The 17,690-nt window shown below is 61.5% G+C and overlaps 11 protein-coding genes across 11 annotated transcripts; 6 read left to right on the top strand and 5 right to left on the bottom strand.

Moving 5' to 3' along the window:
* Window positions 1-22: 22 nt before the first annotated feature.
* Window positions 23-1,174, bottom strand: RHTO_01023 (DNA-directed RNA polymerase III subunit RPC8; the record flags this gene model as incomplete). Its single annotated transcript, XM_016414707.1, has 7 exons — window positions 23-85; window positions 148-436; window positions 494-557; window positions 620-706; window positions 767-863; window positions 991-1,077; window positions 1,151-1,174. 7 exons carry the CDS (start codon window positions 1,172-1,174, stop codon window positions 23-25), a joined length of 711 nt encoding a protein of 236 aa, XP_016273388.1.
* Window positions 1,175-1,499: 325 nt separating this feature from the next.
* RHTO_01022 (RNA binding protein) lies at window positions 1,500-2,648 on the top strand (the record flags this gene model as incomplete). The annotated part of the gene is made up of 3 exons (XM_016414706.1): window positions 1,500-1,893; window positions 1,971-2,027; window positions 2,092-2,648. The coding sequence occupies 3 exons, from the start codon at window positions 1,500-1,502 to the stop codon at window positions 2,646-2,648; spliced, it is 1,008 nt and encodes a 335-aa protein (XP_016273387.1).
* Window positions 2,649-3,025: 377 nt separating this feature from the next.
* On the top strand, window positions 3,026-5,295 carry RHTO_01021 (MFS multidrug transporter; the record flags this gene model as incomplete). Its single annotated transcript, XM_016414705.1, has 10 exons — window positions 3,026-3,161; window positions 3,266-3,472; window positions 3,537-3,666; window positions 3,725-3,823; window positions 3,884-4,364; window positions 4,429-4,461; window positions 4,519-4,567; window positions 4,628-4,868; window positions 4,941-5,039; window positions 5,103-5,295. The coding sequence occupies 10 exons, from the start codon at window positions 3,026-3,028 to the stop codon at window positions 5,293-5,295; spliced, it is 1,668 nt and encodes a 555-aa protein (XP_016273386.1).
* Window positions 5,296-5,535: 240 nt separating this feature from the next.
* Window positions 5,536-7,141, bottom strand: RHTO_01020 (uncharacterized protein; the record flags this gene model as incomplete). Its single annotated transcript, XM_016414704.1, has 2 exons — window positions 5,536-6,756; window positions 6,884-7,141. The coding sequence occupies 2 exons, from the start codon at window positions 7,139-7,141 to the stop codon at window positions 5,536-5,538; spliced, it is 1,479 nt and encodes a 492-aa protein (XP_016273385.1).
* Window positions 7,142-7,777: 636 nt separating this feature from the next.
* RHTO_01019 (uncharacterized protein) lies at window positions 7,778-8,721 on the bottom strand (the record flags this gene model as incomplete). Its single annotated transcript, XM_016414703.1, has 4 exons — window positions 7,778-8,101; window positions 8,186-8,380; window positions 8,461-8,639; window positions 8,700-8,721. The coding sequence occupies 4 exons, from the start codon at window positions 8,719-8,721 to the stop codon at window positions 7,778-7,780; spliced, it is 720 nt and encodes a 239-aa protein (XP_016273384.1).
* Window positions 8,722-9,258: 537 nt separating this feature from the next.
* Window positions 9,259-9,786, top strand: RHTO_01018 (uncharacterized protein; the record flags this gene model as incomplete). The annotated part of the gene is made up of 5 exons (XM_016414702.1): window positions 9,259-9,283; window positions 9,348-9,393; window positions 9,471-9,507; window positions 9,574-9,654; window positions 9,739-9,786. 5 exons carry the CDS (start codon window positions 9,259-9,261, stop codon window positions 9,784-9,786), a joined length of 237 nt encoding a protein of 78 aa, XP_016273383.1.
* A 412-nt stretch (window positions 9,787-10,198) lies between these two features.
* Window positions 10,199-11,263, bottom strand: RHTO_01017 (40S ribosomal protein s5; the record flags this gene model as incomplete). Its single annotated transcript, XM_016414701.1, has 5 exons — window positions 10,199-10,232; window positions 10,297-10,360; window positions 10,446-10,698; window positions 10,755-10,794; window positions 10,950-11,263. 5 exons carry the CDS (start codon window positions 11,261-11,263, stop codon window positions 10,199-10,201), a joined length of 705 nt encoding a protein of 234 aa, XP_016273382.1.
* Window positions 11,264-11,793: 530 nt separating this feature from the next.
* On the top strand, window positions 11,794-12,477 carry RHTO_01016 (40S ribosomal protein s28; the record flags this gene model as incomplete). The annotated part of the gene is made up of 4 exons (XM_016414700.1): window positions 11,794-11,796; window positions 12,133-12,260; window positions 12,339-12,404; window positions 12,465-12,477. 4 exons carry the CDS (start codon window positions 11,794-11,796, stop codon window positions 12,475-12,477), a joined length of 210 nt encoding a protein of 69 aa, XP_016273381.1.
* A 648-nt stretch (window positions 12,478-13,125) lies between these two features.
* On the top strand, window positions 13,126-13,930 carry RHTO_01015 (uncharacterized protein; the record flags this gene model as incomplete). Its single annotated transcript, XM_016414699.1, has 6 exons — window positions 13,126-13,180; window positions 13,255-13,331; window positions 13,443-13,476; window positions 13,541-13,661; window positions 13,740-13,818; window positions 13,922-13,930. The coding sequence occupies 6 exons, from the start codon at window positions 13,126-13,128 to the stop codon at window positions 13,928-13,930; spliced, it is 375 nt and encodes a 124-aa protein (XP_016273380.1).
* Window positions 13,931-15,301: 1,371 nt separating this feature from the next.
* RHTO_01014 (uncharacterized protein) lies at window positions 15,302-15,937 on the top strand (the record flags this gene model as incomplete). Its single annotated transcript, XM_016414698.1, has 3 exons — window positions 15,302-15,323; window positions 15,385-15,575; window positions 15,659-15,937. The coding sequence occupies 3 exons, from the start codon at window positions 15,302-15,304 to the stop codon at window positions 15,935-15,937; spliced, it is 492 nt and encodes a 163-aa protein (XP_016273379.1).
* Window positions 15,938-16,075: 138 nt separating this feature from the next.
* Window positions 16,076-17,343, bottom strand: RHTO_01013 (PLC-like phosphodiesterase, TIM beta/alpha-barrel domain containing protein; the record flags this gene model as incomplete). Its single annotated transcript, XM_016414697.1, has 7 exons — window positions 16,076-16,175; window positions 16,232-16,666; window positions 16,722-16,797; window positions 16,858-16,915; window positions 16,975-17,063; window positions 17,120-17,141; window positions 17,206-17,343. 7 exons carry the CDS (start codon window positions 17,341-17,343, stop codon window positions 16,076-16,078), a joined length of 918 nt encoding a protein of 305 aa, XP_016273378.1.
* Window positions 17,344-17,690: the final 347 nt, after the last annotated feature.

Raw genomic sequence — 17,690 nt, 5'->3', positions numbered from 1 at the left:
CCTCCGATCGCTCGGCGCGCAACTACTCTTCTGCCTCCTCGTCCCACCAATCGAGGACGCCAGTTCCGTCTTCTGCCATCGAGCACTGCGAAGCGAACTGCGGTCAGTCCTCCTTCCACAGAACCGGCTAGGGATACAAGCACGCACAATGAGCGAATAAGGCGGCTTGCCATTCGTCCTCGCCGTATCCATCACACTCGGCTGCTGCTGCTCTCCCTGCACGCCCGGTGCTCCAGCCGCAGCAGGCGGCTGACTCTTCCCGCTCGTCGGGCTCGTATCGTCCCAGTGTTCCTCCTCGACTCGAATCCGGATCCAGTCTTTCCGACCGATGAAGAGCTTGCTGTCTTCGGGAGAGGAGAGGAGGTCTTTGATTGTTGGCCGGTGCGGCTCGGTGCCGTCTGAGGGGAGCCAGAAGAATGCTCGTCGGTCGTGGTCGCTGCGCGGGGGTGCACGTTAGCTGTCGGGGCGTCCAATGAAGGAGAGGAAGGCGCACAAGGCAGAGTAGTCGGGAAGCAAGTTTGGAGGGATCAGGATGTCGTCAAAGAAGCCGACCGTTACTGCGGGCCAGGCAAGCTGATCAGCGCTAGTACCTCCTCCCACCGAGCTGAAGGCGACGCACCGACGATTCCTTCTGGACTCTGCGACTTGACCTTGCCCAGGATGGCCTCGCCGATATATGGTCGGAAGATGATCAATCGGAATTCGCCTGCTCCGTCCAAGTGCCTCGTCAGTCAGAATCACTCACGACAGTGCAGAGAAGACGCACACTTGTAGTAGAAGCAGCCGTCGCCGTACAGGACTGCGCCTTCTGTGGAGGAGAGGATGTCGAGGAGGGAGATGCACAAGCCGACGTTCGGGATGACCTGCAGGCGCGATCACATCTTGGTCAGCTCACGAAGGACTGGACCCACCCGTCTGCCAGCCTGAATTCGGCAAGCAGCGCGAGAGGGTCGACAGCCGGAAGCTGCCCAGGAAGAACAGCCTGCGCACCCTGTTCGCGTACCGCCTGTGGATCTCCTCCCTGATCGCCTCTGCAGGCTCCTTGTCAAAGTCGCGCGGCTCGACCTTGATCGTGTCCTGTAGTCGCCGCGAGACGAGCGAGCGATGAGCGGGACGAGGCGAGGCGGGACAAGCGCGAGTGGGTACGCACCTTTTGGATGCAGAAGGTGAACATCCCGGTGACGTCTCCAGCGCGGTCAAGCGGCTTCCAGCGGCAGCAGCGAGCGAGCGAGCGAGTGTCGAGAGGCAAGCACCGCCTCGATGAACACGAGCGAGCTGGACAGCGACAAAGAGTGCTTCTTCTGGCGTTGCAAGGCCTTGTATATGACAAAAGACGACAATCAGAGCTTGACTGTCCTTTCCAGCCCTTCTCGCGGTCCTCGAGGTCAACTCGCTCGCCTCCTCACATCTCAAGCTCAGTCTCCGCCTTGTCACTCGCACACACGCTCACGCTCAGCCAGACACGCTCAACTTTACGCACGCTACTCCTACAACCCACCATGAGCGACGCACCGGCGCAACAACCCGCGCGCAAGCTCACCAAGCGCGAGAAGAAGGCGCTCGAGTTCCGCGCGAAGAAGAAGGGCAAGGCGGTCGCGCCGAGCTTCGAGGACGAGGTTGCTGAGATTGAGGAACGGGAGAACGGTGGACTGGACGCGGAGGAGGAGGAACAGGTGAAGAGCAAGGGCGACAAGGGGTCGAAGAAGCGGAGACGGGACGATGAGGAAGAGGCGAAAGCGGAGGACGCGGCTGCGAACGAGGGCGAGGAGGATCAACCGAAGAAGAAGAAGCGGCAACGTGGCAAGACAAAGGCTCAGCGGGAGAGAGAGGCGAGGGAGGCAGCGGCGAACGGAGAGGGAGGGGAGGGGCATCACCGTCTGCTGCTCTTCGTCGGTGAGTGTCGCTCCATCAGAGCCTGAAGACTGTCCCGAGCGTAATGCGGCCGCTAACGCTCATCCGCCTCGCTCCAGGCAACATGCCCTACACGATCACGGTCGACGAGATCAAGAAGCACTTTGAGCCATGCGGTGCGTCCCTCCCGTCTCTTAGCTAGAATCTGACTCAACTGACGTCCTGACGTCGTCGCCGCAGGCGAAGTCCCAACCGTCCGCCTCCTCACGCCCAAGAACGCCTCCTCCGACTCTTCCTCGAAACCCGCCTCCAAAGGCTGTGCCTTCCTCGAATTCACCTCCGCCACCGCCCTCCAATCCGCTCTCCGCTTACACCACTCGACCCTCTCCTCTCGCAAGATCAACGTCGAGTTGACCGCCGGAGGAGGCGGAAACTCTGCGACTCGCCGTGCGAAAATCGAGGAGCAAAGGAAGAAGTTGAATACTGAGAGGGAGAAGGCGGCGAAGAACAAGAGAATGAAGGAGGGCGAGCGCGAGGATGGGAACAAGACGGGGAGGTGGAAGTTGGCTGCTGAGAAGCAGAAGAACGGTGGAGAGGGCGGCGAGGGAGCGGCTGAGGCGAGCGGCGATGCGAAGGGCGCAAAGGGCGGAAAGAAGGTCAGGGACAGGCGGTTGAAGCCTGGAGCGCAGAAGGACGAGGCGGCGAAGCAGAAGAAGGCGGAGGCGTGGGCGCTCAAGGCGTCGACCGGCGCCAATGCCATCAAGCTTGCGAGTGGGTGGGGCAACAAGGCCAAGTAGGAGGAAAGTCGGGTCGGGTCTTGCCATTTCACGCCGTTGTGGTCTACATTCTCCTCCTTTGCGAGAAGGACGGGTCCCTGTGCTCATCGTCTCGCTTCGCTGCTTCCCGGACCGCTACGTAGCTTGAGCCGGACCTCTTCAATGCTGCATACGCCACAGAAATGAGCACTCGCGTCGACGTGAGGTTTCTTATTTTGCCGTCGGTTCGGCCGATGAGGGCGTTGACTGGTTCCCACTCGTCTCAACTCGCCTGGCCGCTTAGCTAGCTCAGAAACTGCTGTCTTGCACTCGCTACAATCGGCCCGGCCCGCTCAGCTACTCCCACACGCCGTCCGCCCGGTCCTACGACTTCATCGCCGAAGGAAGCGAAGAGCCTGATGACGGGCACTGCGGGTCTCGCTGGTGATAGAGGACGTAGACGAGAAGCTGTCAGGACGGATGACGAGCGGGAACCGCTGCTTGGACGGGCGGAGGAGCGGGAGGAGACGAAGAAGGCGACCCCTCTACCTCTGAGTGCGTTCCTGACGCTCCCCGTCCATGCGCCAGTCTCTCAGGGCTCAAGAGCTTGTGTATAGTAGCGATGGAAAGCGTCAGGACTGACGATTGACCTTTCGCAGCCCAACTCCTCGTCCTCTCCCTCATGCGCTTCGGCGAACCCGTCGCCTTCACGCTCATCTTTCCCTTCGTCTCCCAATTTATCGAAGACCTGCACGTCACCGACGACCCGTCCAAGATCGGCTACTACGCCGGAATCATCGAGTCGATCTTTGCGTTCACGACGTTCTCGACGGTGTTGGCTTGGGGGAGGCTGTCGGATCGGATAGGTCTGTTCGTTCATGTCTATCACTCTCGAAGGATGTGTACTGACGTTTTTTTTTGCGCGGGCAGGTCGGAAACCTGTGCTCATCATCGGCTTGACGGGTGTGACGCTCTCCATCGTCTCGTTCGGCCTCAGCAAGTCCTTCTGGATGCTCGTGGTTTCTCGCTGTGTTGGCGGCATGCTGAACGGGAACGTGGCGTGCGTGCATCTGCTCGCAGAACGTTCAAACGATGGGCTGATGTCGTCGCGCTCGCAGGGTGATCAAGTCTGTCGTGGGCGAGATCACGGACGAGTCGAATCAAGGTCGGGCCTTCTCCTTCCTCCCGCCTGCATGGTCCATAGGCTCCATCATTGGGTGCGTTGCTCAACATATCCTCACCTTACGAGCCAGTACTAACCGGATCTAGCTGCGCAGACCTCTACTGGGCGGCTACCTGTCCCACCCTGCCGACAACTTCCCCTCCCTCTTCGGCCACTCAACCTTCTTCCGCAACAACCCTTATGCCCTCCCCTGCTTCGTCGGCGCGCTCTTCCCCTTCCTCGGCGCACTCGTCGGCCTCTTCTTCCTCGAAGAATCGCTCAAGCCCGTCAAACCTGTCGCCCCTGTCGAAGGCGACCGAGAATGGAGGAAGAGCGTGTCGAGACATCAGCGCTTTGTTGCGGCAACTTCGACGACGTTGCCAGCTCCTCCAGGCCAGCTGAGGCGGTTTGAGGAGGACGAGGGGACGGACAGCGGATATAGCACGCCTGCGCGCGAGGCGAGCGCGTCTCGGTTGGCTGAGGGAGGTGTGAGTGCGGAGCAGGTGGCGAATGAGGGAGCGGCAATCAAGGCGAAGAAGCCGCCTGGCTTTCGCGAACTGTTCACGCCGCGAGTATGGGCGTCGCTCGTCACCTACGTGAGTTCGCTCGCCTTGACCGCTTCAGCTACGTGTTGCTGACGTCCTTGCATTTGGCCCGCAGGCGCTCCTCGCGCTGGAGACGGTCGGCCTGGACGTGAGTCCCTTCCAGCCTAGCCCCGTGAAACGCCGCTGACGCTTTGCATCCTCCTAGGCCCTCTTCATCCTTTTCTGCTACTCTTCCGTCAAGATCGGCGGCCTAGGTGCGTCCCTTCCCCTCCTACACTCCAACCTTCCTAACCCCTCTCCCTCCCTCCTCGCAGGCTTCAAAGAATCCGACATCGGCTTCGCCCTCTCCCTCAACGGCCTCCTCTCCGTAGCCCTCCAAGTCCTCTTCTTCCCGCCGCTCCAAAAACGATTCGGCACCGTCCGCCTCTACAGGACGTTCATGAGCCTGTGGCCGGTCGTGTTTGCGCTCTTTCCGGTGATGGGGTGGTGTGCGCGCGAGAGGGGACGTAGGGAAGTTTGGACCGTGATGGTGGTCATGTTGGCGCTCAAGTCGATGTGCGTTTCGTTTCCTCTCTCTCTCCCTCGAGCTCTGACGGATGCGTTGGCTGATCCCGCTCAACTTTGCAGCGCCAACATGTCGTATGGCTGCAACATGCTCAACATAACCGACTCTGCGCCCTCCAAGCGCCTCCTAGGCACACTGAACGGCGTCGCCCAAATGGTCGCGTGCGTCCCTCCCCCCTCCCTTCCCTCTCCCTCTTCCTCAACTAACTATCTTCGTGTGTGCAGGTCATTGATGCGCGCCCTAGGCCCCTTCACCGCCTCCTCCCTCTTCGCCTTCTCCGTCTCCCACCGCCTCTGGGGCGGGAACTTTGTCTTCGTCGTTATGGTCCTCCTGGCGCTCGTAGGGGCGGGGAGTACGTTCGCGTTGCACGAGGGTGGGAGGGCGAGCGCGACAGAGGAAGAGGAGCAGAACTCGTAGAGGTGCAACGAGTGGGTTTTGGGGGAGGAACGACGGGATATGCTTGTTGCAGTGCGAGACGGGCTACGAGAGAGAGAGGAAGGGGAATCGGGTACTGATTGAACTGATGGGATGCGTGGGTAAGCGAGAAGAGAGATGCTCGGGAGTCACACAACCGAAGAAGAAACGAAACGGGGCGAGGTTTATGTACTTTTGACGGGGAACCCAAGAAACAAGCGAGAGGACGAGCGTCGCTCGCGATCACAGCCCACACTTCTCGACCGCGCGACTCCACCTCCTCCCGACCACGCTCCAACTCCTCGCCTTTCCCTCCTTGTCCATCCTCCCCCTCCTCCTACGCACCCTCTCCTTCCCCTCCCCCTCCTCCAAGCCCGCATGTTCTCGCTCCCTCTCGACTCCACTAGCACTCAGCACGACTCTCCCCTCTTCGTCCACCACCAGACGGGGTAAGGGTCCACCGCGGACACGCGCGTGGTGGGCGTCCAAGACGCGAAGAGAGGAGGGGTCGAGTTTTGAGCGCCATAACAGACGGGGGTGACGGTTCCTTCCTCTCCAGTCTGATTCCGACTCGGAGTCGGACACTTCTGATGTATAGGCCGAGGGAGGGACGTAAGTCCGCTCGACGCCCGAGTTAGGGAGTGAGGTGTAGTGGCCCTCGTCGACCGAGTGCGAGGGGTGGTCGTATGTCGGAGAAGGGAGGTTCGAAGGGACGGGCAGGATAGAGGTCTTGTGCGAGGGTACGAGCGAAGGCGAGACGAGAGGCGAGTCGAGCGGTGTTGCGTACGCTGACCGGACGGCGGCGATGTGCGAGATTGCGAGGTTGGTGTCGAGTCGAGGCGGGTGAGCGTGTTCGACGTGCGTCGGGGGAGAGACATCCAGCTTGTCGTCGTCGCCGGGAGAGCGCCGGAGGTACTTTTGTTGTTTCGCGAGTCGGGGGTCGGGGAACGGTCGTCGTTCATCCGAGTCGTCCTCCTCCTCCTCGAGATCCTCCTCGTCGTCTGCTCCACCACCCGAGTCTTCCTCATCCGCATCTTCGTCGTAGTCGTCGTCCGAGTAGGAGAGCGAGCTCGACAGACTCGAGTCGTACGAGTAGTCTTCCTCGTCGGCGGAGCGCCAGCTCAGCCGCCCGTCCGCGTCCCGATCCGCCGGGTGTATCCGCCCCGCAACATCCCGCGCCGCCGAGCCAGGCGAGTTCGAAGCCGCAGGAAAGCGCGTGTCGAGATCCCGGTCTTCGAGGTCGAGCGGCGGTAAAGGGCGACTGTCTGTCCTTTTGAACGCGGGCGGGAAGAGCGGGGCTGTACTGAGGTCGTCGTTGTAGAATGTTTGCGGGTACGACGACGACGAGGAGGGAGAGGGAGAGGCTATTGCTGTGAGGCCGGCTGCGGTCGATGGAGGAGGAGCGGGCTGGGACGAGGAATTGGGTGGCCGGGTCGCACCGTTCGACTTGGCCTTTGCGCCAGCCTGTGTACAGTCTACTCGTCAGCACCTGCGCCCACTCCCAGTTCCACTCCTTCCGAGGTCCAACGTGCGTGCGATGGAGAAAAGTCTCGCTGCCTCGCGGTGCGGTCTCGGAGGAGAGTGTGCGCACCTTTTTGCCGTCGTGTTTGCCCTTGTTGGTGTGCGCATGCTTCCTTGCCATGAGCCCTGCGCCGGTGTCCTCGCTCCTCGTCGCCGTCGCCGTGTGATCGTGCGGAGTGGTCTTTGGGGCACGGTGCGGGGTCGCGTCCTTCGCTCGACGTGGTGGTGAGGGTGTGCGGTGCTGGTTGTCGTCGCGGTTGAAGAGGCCGGGCAGCAGTTGCGCAAAGTCGACCGAGCACAGCGCGGCGTCGTACAGCGCCGAACTCATCCTCACCTGACCCTCAGCACAGTGGGGGGGACTTGACTGCACGTGCACCGAATTCGAGCGGGAGAGAGGAGAGAGACGGGAGGGAAGTGAGAGTAGCAGCAGTGAGCACAGTCTGGCAGAGTGAAGTACAAGGACAACCAGCAACCACGCCCTCGAATCACGATCCTCACCCGACCTCGACCAGCTTGCACCATCCCGCTCGCCCTTTGCGCAACCCCGCTCACAAGCTCGGCGATGGTGACAGCTTTTCCCTTCCTGCGCTCATCTCGACGAATCGAGTCCAGTACGGGTGGGCAAGGAGGCGTGCGAGACGACGTGGAAGAGGAGCGAGGAGGAGGAGGGACACGGCCTTCTCAAGTCGAGAGGGCTTGCAACGAGGGTGCTTGCAGTCGCTCGTATTGCACTTGTGGGCTCGGGAGAGACGCAGGGCAGAGCTTGAAGGTCGTGGCGGAGTCGACGCGCGTGGAGGAAAGGGAGCGATCCCTCTGTTCCTCCTCCTCCTCGATTCCAAGCGCATCTCTCGGCTGAATGGGAGCTTGGATGAACGACGATATGCAATGCACAGCAAAAGCGATTCTACCCTCTCAAGCGCTCCTCTGCTCGCCTCGACTCAAGCGCGTTCTCCCTTCCTCGCCTCTACTTCCTCCTCACGAGCTCTCCACTCTTCTCACTCCTCCCACCCGACTCGCGAGCATCGCTCTGACGATGCTGGCCGTACCAAACATCCGACGAGGCCCACCTATCTCCTCCCGCTTCTCCCCATCCGCCCCGGTAGTTCGTCCCGAGCGAGAAGTACAAGTTCTGCAGATGGAACGACGGGCCGCCCGCGTAGGAGAACGAGGTCGAGTGGATGTAGGTGTTGGAGTCGTGCCAGGACGAGTGGAAGAGAAAGGAGGTCGTGTGAGTGTAGGTCGGGTAGGGGTTGCGGCTGTAGGGCTTGGAGCGAGGGAGCTGAGAACGCTGCGGGACCAACCCGGTCCGACATCTCAGCGTCGAACCTGGAAATGGCGCAGCTGAGAACGCGGGCAAGGGGAGAGGACGCACCGGCTCCTTCGACGCCTCGTCCGCCCTCGCGCTCGTCGAGCTCCTGCGCTTCTTCCCGCTCGTCGACGCCTTCTGCTCGTGCTTCGCCGACCGATTCGAGTCGCGATTCTTGAGCTGCACGAGCGACTGGGCTGTGTCCTGCGCCGCTTCACCCGCCTGATCCTCGTTGCCCTGCTCGTCCGAGCGCTCATACATCTGTCGCCAACGCCGTATCGAACAGTCAGCCAAACCATTCCCCTGCGTCGGGCCAACACGTCGAGCGGTAGCCAGCGCACCTCATCCCACTGCTCCATCACCCTCTGCAACACCTCCTCCTCCTCCTCCCCCTCTGCCCTCCCTTCCTGCCTGATCTTCTCAGCCTCGCGCTCGTAGAAAGCTTGGAAAGAGAGGGAGTAGACGCATTTGCCGGGGCCGGAGTACTGGTTGGTAGGCGAGGAGAGGGGGAGGGAGCGGTCTGCGGGCGGGAAGGGAGGGTATGAGCGGCGCACAGGGACAAGCGTGTGGTCGGACGGACTGTGAGAGTCGGGCGAGGGCATGCTCTGCGTGTGGAAGCGAGGAAAGCTGCGAGGACGCGAGAGATGAGCCCCTTCGTCAAGCGGCTAGATGCCATGCGCCGCCGTGTGGCGCCTGTAGCTGCTCAGCTTCAGACGTTATCACTCACCAGTAGCCTCCTCGCCTGGTCTCGTTGCGGGCGAGTGAGTGGAAGGAGGCGAGGCGCTGGACGCGATGTCAACGGGCGAATGTCAACGCACGACAACCTCTCACACGACCTTGCGCGAGCACTAGCGACAGCTTATAAAGCACTCGGACGCACTTCTACACCCTCTGCAAACCCACGAACGCGCCCATCTGGCGGTTGAAGCGAGGTCGACCTTCGCAACCCTCTCTTGCTCGCCTCTTTCCCTCCTTCCCTCCACTCGCTCCCACCAAATATCGTCAAGTCGCGCACAAACAAGTACGTCCGACACGACAGAGGCCCTCCGGAGAGCTGGGCAGCACTCATACGCGCTCGACTCGCTTTCCTGCAGCTCCTCTCACCCTCTCCTCGACTCGACTCGCCTCACTCGTCAGCCATGGCTCGCAACAGTACTTCGAAGGGTGCGTTGAGCTGTTTGAGTGGAGGGAGACGCGTCGAGCTGACCCTCTCCGGCTGCACACGCAGGTCCTCGCTCGTCCTCGCCGTCCAAGTCCTCGTCGGCCGCAGGAGAGTGCGTCCGGACTCGCCTTCGTCTCAAATGCTTCTCATGGATGCTGGCAGACTGCGGTCTTACCTCCCTGCGCACAGCAACCCCAACTTCTCCGCCTGGCGCTCGTTCTACGCCGTCCGTCCCGGTCCTCCTCCCCTCTCCCCTCTCTCCCCGCGGGCTGACGGGTTGTAAGGGGAGCAGGTCGAGTCCGTCAAGTTGAGGGAGAAGTACCCCGGCATGAAAGGCAAGACGGTCCAGAAGCGTTTGTCGGCGCTTTACAAGGTGCGTTCTCCACTCCTCTTTCCTCGGCCCATGGTCTCGTCCCGAGCGATGCGAGCTGATTTGTTCCGATGGTGTGGGAGACAGAAACGCAAGGCCGAGCAGGAGAAGCCCGCTTCCGACGCCGACGCTTAACTCCTCCTCCTCCCTCCTCTCGTCTCGCAAGGCTTAGCCCGCTTTCGTTCAGTACTTAGTCGCGCGCAGCTTCGCTCGTCTTCGTGTTGTTGCCAATCCAAGCTTGTAGCTACCCGGCGACCGCGAGTGAGAGCGTGAGAGCTAGCAGGCAGCCAAAGGAGGGACTCGAAGCGGACCAGTCGAGGGAAGAGAAAAAAGGCCATAGCAAGGGTCGGGGCGTCCGGAAGAGAAAGAAGGGGACTCGGGGGGTGTTCGACAAAGTACAACTTCCCGGGGTGAGAGAGAGAGAGGGAGGACGAGCTCCCCTCCTTCGGAATTTCCCTTCGCACGACGCGCGCCCGCCCCCAAAACCTGGATCCGTTTCTTCCCTCCTCCCGTTCGCACCCCGAGCCAGAAAACTCCAATCGCTTGTTTAACGGTTGGACTTGGCGACACGCTCGAGCTCGCTGTGGACGTTCCCCGAGTCAGTATGGGAGATGGGAAGAAGGAAGGAGGGGAGGGGGGACGCACTCCTTCTTCTTGATGGCGTACGAGTTCGACGAGCCCTTGGCCGCGTTGATGAGCTCGTCAGCGACTGTGCGCGAGTTCGTGGTCGCCAAATCAGCTCTCATCGCTCGGCTTCGAACAGACAGCCAACGCAGAGACGGCTCGAGACGCACGGCACTCCGAGATGCTCTTGACGTTGCGGAACGACGACTCGCGAACACCGATAGTGATGAGCGCGATAGCCTGGTTGACGCGACGGAGGGGCGAGACGTCGACGGCCTGGCGACGGACGGTACCCTGCGAGCCGATGCGGGTCGAGTCCTCGCGGGGACCGGTGTTGACGATCGCGTCGACGAGGACCTGGATCGGGTTCTGGTCCGTGAGGAGGTGGACGATCTCGAACGCGTGCGCGACGATGCGGACGGCCTGCGCCAAACGAGAGGTCAGCTTGAGGACTGGCGCCAGGAGGGCTTGCGACACACCATCTGCTTCTTGCCGTTGTTGCGGCCGTTCATCATGAGGCTGTAGGGGAGGGTCGCAGGGAAGACGAGGTGGAGGAGGAGGGCGACAAGGTCCAGTCAGCCAAGCGTTCTCGTTCGCCCCGTTCATCTTCATCCGTCTCGCGCTGCACCACGATATCTCTGCGCCAGGCCCCATCTGAGAGCGTCGTGCCTCACCTGTTGACGAGGCGCTCAACGATGGGCATCTGAGCCTTGCGGAACTGCTTGGTCGCGTAGCGTCCGGCAGTGTGAGGGAGGAGGATCGAGTTGCGGACTTGGATGTAGTCCGTCAACGAGATGTCCTTGACCTCGACCTCGGAGGCATCCCACTTGTTGAAGAGGAGGATGCCGTTGGCGTTGGCCGCGAGAACGTCCTGTTTGACGGCGAAGAACGAGAGTGTCAGCTGGTGCTGTTCTCTGCGCCGTTCGTGCGTCTCCCCCGCCATGCTGATTGACCCTCTCCTCCTCGAGTCGAAGGTCTGGCCGAGCATTCGTCCGGCACTCCCCGCCCGTTCCGACACCCGCACACGTTCAATCCAAGTCCCGCAACGTTCTCACTCCACTCGAGCATCCTCCCTGAGCGATGCGCGCGGTGACAGCACTGCCCCGCAGCCTGACCCTAGCTCCACGCCCTCGAGGCCGCTATTCCTCGGCCGTCCCTCGCTCTGGCGTGTCCGCGCCTGTCCCATCCAATCCGTGTGCCCTCGCAGCTCCATCCAGTCCACCCCTCGCAGTCCCAGTGAGCGTGTGTGGTGTGGGATGGCGGTGTCGGGGTCCGTTTTTCGACATGGGTGTAGCTCGATGTCGCGGGGTCGGGGGCGAGTCGCTGTTGGACGGGTGTGTAGCTGGGGAGGTGTAGAACTTGCCTGGGGGACAGGCGAGAAGTCGGTCGACGCCATGGCTGAGGAGGTGCGGGGCAAGAGAAGGGCGAGCGAGTGCGGCGCAGGCTTTTCGAGGCGCGCGACGAAGCGAGCCACAAGCCCACGCTTTGCCCGCTCTTACCTCGTCGCCACCCGCAACAATGGCAAGTTCTATCACTCTGGACAGACTCTACCACACCAGACACACACGCCAGTCCAACAACCACCCGCCCCCGACCCCTCCTCGTCGAGATCATCCCACGCTCGAGCTCGCACTCGACGACCCCTCACACGGGCAAACGAGGGCACGCGCAGGGGGACTGGGTGGGGTGGTGTATGAACTAGGTGCAGAGGGAACCGCTGTCGGTCGAACGGGACCCGCCAATGCGCGACGACTTGCGACACAGCGACTCGACCACCAACCACCCCCCTCTCGCAACATCCCACACACTCGCGCAGGACTCGGGAGCTGACCAGCGCACCCCTTCGAACGCACACAGGAGTCTACCTCGAAGACCCAGGTCAAGCTCGCCAAGGTTGTCAAGGTTCTCGGCCGCACCGGCTCGCGCGGTGGTGTCACCCAGGTCCGCGTCGAGTTCATGGACGACGCGACCCGCTCCATTGTCCGGTGAGCAACCGCCCTAGACTGTCTGCTCCCTGTCCGCGGTGCGGCGAAGCTGACTTGATGTACTTGACGTGCTTGCAGGAACGTCAAGGGCCCGGTCCGTGAGAACGACATCCTCGCTCTCCTCGAGTCCGAGCGTGAGGCCCGGTGCGTCCCCAATACTCCTCGTAATGCTCTCACCCTCGCTGACCTGCCGCTCGGAAACAGCCGCCTTCGCTAAGCGATACCCGGCGTTGTCTCCTCCGCTTCCCCTCCTTTCTCTTTCCTCTCGACAATGAACCCACGCAAAGACGCCTCCTCCTCCTTCTTCCTCTCGACTCTTCCTCTCGCTTGACACCTAAACCGACCTCACTTGTTCCGCCTCCCTTTCGACTGCTCCCCCTCCCTCGCTTTCCGATCCGACTTGACGCCCTTCACTCGCTCCTCTGTTCCGGCTCTGTTGTCTGCGGGAGATGGGACGGTTGGTCACTCGAAGCGCGTGAGGATGGACGGGAGGAAAGTGAGGGATGGTTTCGGTGTATAGGCGGAGTGGACGGTCTGAGAGGGACGACGGAACGAGACGGTTCTTTGCGTGATCCTTGCGGCGGTTGTGCGAGATCAGAGAGACAAGTGAAGCTGTTCTGCTGCCGTTCGCGAGGATCGTCAACTTAGAGGAACTGAGCGAGTTCCACCCTCGTCCTCCTACCGTTCGCACCGCTCGCTCATTGGGGACCGCTTGGCCTGTCTTCTAGTCCCGCTGAAGCTACTGCAAACGCTCACAAGTCCGCGCGAAGCCCACCGCCCCCTCTTCCCTCCTCTCAATCCTCATCACTTTCCCTCTCTTCGCCTCTCTCCTCGCACTCTCCAACCGTTCAGAACTCCCATAACCATGCCCCTCCTCTCAACCACCTCCACTCTAGCCTGGAAGGCCGGTGCCCTCCTCAGTCCGTCCCTCCTCCTCGCTTTTCTCCCCGCTCGGCGACTACTGACCTTAATCGGGTGCGCTGGGCGTGAACAGCTTCGAGCGGGATTGTGGCGGGCGCGTTTGGAGCGCATGCGTTGGGTCCTAGGTTGGGCGAGAAGGCGGGGACTTGGGTGCGTTTTCCCGAGTCTCAACTTGCTACCTGTCCGACGAGGAGGAGGTTCCTCGGCGGGTTGGTACGACTGAACTGATCGGGATGCTCACGCTTCACCTTGTTTGGACAGACGATGGCGAGCCACTACGCAATCATGAACGGCAGTACGTCCCCTCCCTTCCCTTCCCTCCTCCCGCTCCTCTCGCTGACACCACTCGAGCGGCGCAGTCGGACTCCTCGCCATCTCCCAACACCCAACATACTCCAAGCGCATCGCCATACCGCTCATCATAGCCGGCACGACCCTGTTCAGCGGCTCGATCTTTGCGTTGTTGCTCTACCGCGAGCGGTGCGTCTTCTTTCGCCGCTTCAGTTGTCTCCACGCCGCCGCGGGTGAGAAGCTGATTGTTTGCTGGGAGTCCCGCAGGATGGGCGCCTGGACGAAAATTGTGGGACCGACGACGCCCCTCGGCGGGTTGTTGATGATCGGGGGATACCTCTCGCTTGTAAGTCCGGCTGCTTCCCTCGCTCTCGCTAGCATACGAGCACTTTGTGCGGATGTCTGGCTCGAGCTTGGGGTGTAATGTTGACTCCCTCGTCGACTCGCAGCTCTTCTAAAGCGCCTTCCCCTCGCGACGCCTTCTCTCCTCGCCCTCGAGTCTTCGGCTCTTGTTGTATTCTCCCCGCTCGCCACTCACTCATGCAATGCACCTCTCCCCAGCACCCGGAACTAATCAGCGAGAGGATGGTCGACTTGGACTGCTCTCGACAGACTCTTCGCTTTCGCTTTCTTTCTTCCCTCACACGGCTCGCGTCCGCTCGAAAGGGTTCGACAGGAGTGAGAGCTACAACATGTTGCAGACAGGGAACCTAAGCTAAGCTTACGACAACGCGAGAGGAGGGACGGGATCGGAAGACGGGCTCGAGGACGAGAGTTTGCGGCGCCTACTCATTCGCCTTCTCCTTCTCCTCCTTCCACTTCTGTGTCACAAACGCCACCACTCAGCTCCTCCTCTGCGCGAGACGCAAGCGAGCGGACGAGGGCCAACGCACCCTGTACAGCGTCGACACCCTCTTCTGCACCATCCTGCCCTTCATGTTCGGGTCTCGGCCTTGATCTTCGGGGCTTCGCGCTGTTCGACCAGTCACCAGCGAGTCAGCTGCGCGCGCGAGGAGGGAGGCGGGAAGAGGACGCACGGCGTAGAATTCGCGCCAGGCGGAGAGGCCGGGGTTGCTGTGTCACGAGCCCGGAAACTAAGCCTATCAGCGTCCCTGAAACGCGTAAAGGCGGGGAACGGACGCGGGACGCACTCTCCTGCGGTGGAGGAGGACTTGGACGGCGAGGACGAGCGAGGACCTGCGCGCGCATCAACCGGAGTGAATCAGCTCGACGCGTCTTCCTCCGCGAGTAGGAGCCCGACGCACCCTTCGAAGTGCTGTTGCGAGCCATGACTGACGAGTGAGGCGAGTCGAGTCGAAGACGAAGAGGGTGAGGAGCTGCAGGAAAGCGATTCGAGCGCGTGTGAGTGCCGCCCAGGTCTCCGGAGGGCCTCTACCTTGTCAAAAGTACTTGTTTGAGCGCGACTGGGCGATGTTTGGTCGGAGCGAGTGAGGAGACGGAGGGAAAGAGGCGAGTGTGAGAGGATTGCGAAGGTCGGCCCGCTTTCACCGCGACTTGGGCGCGTTCGTGGGTCTGCAGAGGGTTTAGAAGTACGTCAGAGTGCTTGATAGGCTGCCAGGAGTGCTCGCAAGGGCGGAAGAGGGAGTCGTCGTGCGTTGACATCCGCCTGTTGACATCGCGTCCACCGCTTCGCCTCCTTCCACTCACTCGCTCGCAGCGGGACAAGGCAAGGACGGACGAGGTGAGTGAGGCCGAGTCAAGCTAGGCAGTCGTAGGCGGCGCACGGCGTCGCAAGGCTGCTTGCATGCCGCACAGAAGCTCACACTCGCTCGCGTCCTCGCAGCTTTCCTCGCTTTCACACGCCCAACATGGCCTCGACCGACACGCAAGGTGTGTTTTACTGCCTTTCTAGCTTCTTCGCATCGCTCACACACTCCCCGACGGCCCGCAGACCCCTACCCGACTCCCTCGCCCACCGCCAAACCCGCCTCAGCGGCCTCTCGCTACACCGGACCGCACCGCTACGTCTACTCCGATGACTGGAAGGAGCTCTACGAGGCGATTGCGGGCGAAGTGAAGGAGAAGAAGCTGGACGTGGGTCAGGAGAAGATGCTTGAATTGGTCCTCGACATGTGGGATAGGGTGCGTCTTCAGCCTCGTCTTTCGAACGAGCTGCGATATTGGAAGGCAGATCTGACGACGCTTCGTCTTGTGCGAACCGGCAGGAGTTCAAGTACGACGATGAGCCAGAGCCAGACGTCGGCCTCGAAAAGTCTCAAGGCTCGAACCTCACCCTTTTCCAGGACGACGACGACGACGAGCCCCTCCGTCTCCTCCCGACGCAGCCCGAATCGAAGCAGGAGAAGCGCAAGAAGAAGAAAAAGAAGAGCAAGAAGGCGAAGCGGCAGGCGGCGAGCGAGGCGGTCAAGGACGGCGCGCACGATTTCCAGGGCAGCGAGGCGGTCAAGCCTAGCAAGCATCAGTTCTTCGGCGACGAGGAGTAAGAGGGAAGCGGACGGGCAACTTGAGTACGCTTGAAACGGGTCTGAGAACGTTCGTCGCCGCCTTGCATGCGAGTAATGCAACGTCTAGTGCTACAGGCTCGAGGTCTACAACAATAGAGGGAAGTCTACATGAGGAACCTAGATCTGCGATGCCGCCAAGAGGTCATCGGCGTTGAGCCAGTCGACGCCAGCACGCAGGAGCGTCCGCCAGGTGTTGTCGCGGACAAAGGTCGGCCAGCTGCGCAAAGTGGGGTCAGCCGCGTTCGGGAGTGGTTCTCAAGGAAGTGTGCGCACTTGGGAGTCTCCCAGAAACGCGTCCTGATCCCCTTCGCATGCGCGGCCTGCACCATCCCCTGGATCTTCGCAAACAGCGCATCATCTATATCGAGCATGTTCATCCAGCCCGTGAACCGCTTCAAACTCGTGCTCGCCATCATACTGTTGGCGTACGTGTAGCTCGAGTTGCCGATGTCGTTCAAGGGAGCGTCGAAGAAGATGTCGCGGAGGGGTTGCTGTGCGTTGACGAGCGAGAGGGGACAGTTGCCGGTGCAGACGACGGTGAGGGGGCGGGTCGAGAGGGAGGAAGTGGCGCTGTTCCACGTGGTGAGGAGGTCGAGCGAGCGGAAGCGGTCGAGGGCGGAGATGACGGCGGGGTGAAGGGTAGGACCGTCGGTTTTGTAGTCGAGTAGGAGCTGCAAGGACTGCTCGGGATCGTAGTCGAAGACGCCGCTGCGAAGCGGAATCATCAGTGGGCGGAGTGACTGGCTGGTGAAGGTACCCTCACTTGACAGTCGCGGCCGTGGAGTTTGCCGGAAAGTCGGACGACGGGTTCTGCATCTGGAGGATCTCGAGCAGCGGGTCTGGAACGCGGAAGGGTCAGCTGCGATCGTCCTTCTCCGAAAGAAGCGACACTCGCTTACCTAGGTAAAGGCTGTTAAGCGTTCGAGGCGAGGAAAGCGAGACGCTCTTGTGTCCGACCTGCGGGGCAGACCGGCGTCAATGAGGAGTGTGCTTGACGAACGAGAATCAGAACTCACAAGGATCTCGCCGTTCACGAGGTGCAAATCCGCCTCGACACTCTTGCAGCCGAAACTCAGGGCGTCTAAGAGCGGCACTTGTCGCCAGTCTGCGAGAGGCGAAGTCAGCCCATTGCGTTTCGCTATCTGAAGGAACGCAACGTACAGTCGTTGTGCGAATGGATGTTCTGCGGCAATTCCGAACGAAGGTCAGTTTCCCCTCCTCGCAGAACGTTCAAGGAAGCAGCACACCTTCGGAACGATTCCCCTAGTCAGATCCGTCGAGTACTGGAGCTCTGGTAGCCCACTCTGCATCACCGACCCCGCCAGTGCGCCGATGGTTGACCGTGCGAACAGGATGGCGGAGGATCCGACAGCTCCGTTTTGCATCGTCGCATGAGACGCGGCGGATCCGGGGAATTAGCCGGAGGAGAGAAGAGGAATGTCGAGCATCGCAGGCGGTATCGTTCGGGGCGCAGGAGGAAGGGAGTCGAGGGGAGTGCAAGAATGGTTCGGAGAGAGGATGGCTCAGGCCTTGCGCGGGGTAGCCTCCTGTGCGCGCAGCCCGCGAGGAGGGCGGAGTTTAATCGGCGCTGAAAGAGCCGCAGAGCAAAGAGCACACGCAGGAGACGAGCGAAAGAGGATGGCGAGCGAGGTTGATCCGGGACAACGGCGCAGAGAGCGGCAGCCGAGAGCGCGGGTCGATTGGCCAGCGTGCGAGTGCCCTTGCCACTCCA

The sequence above is a fragment of the Rhodotorula toruloides genome, assembly GCF_000320785.1.
Source record: "Rhodotorula toruloides NP11 unplaced genomic scaffold Scaffold11, whole genome shotgun sequence".
Taxonomy (NCBI): Eukaryota; Fungi; Basidiomycota; class Microbotryomycetes; order Sporidiobolales; family Sporidiobolaceae; genus Rhodotorula; species Rhodotorula toruloides.
The sequence above is the reverse complement of the archived record's forward strand: the minus strand, read 5'-3'. Positions and strand labels throughout refer to the sequence as shown.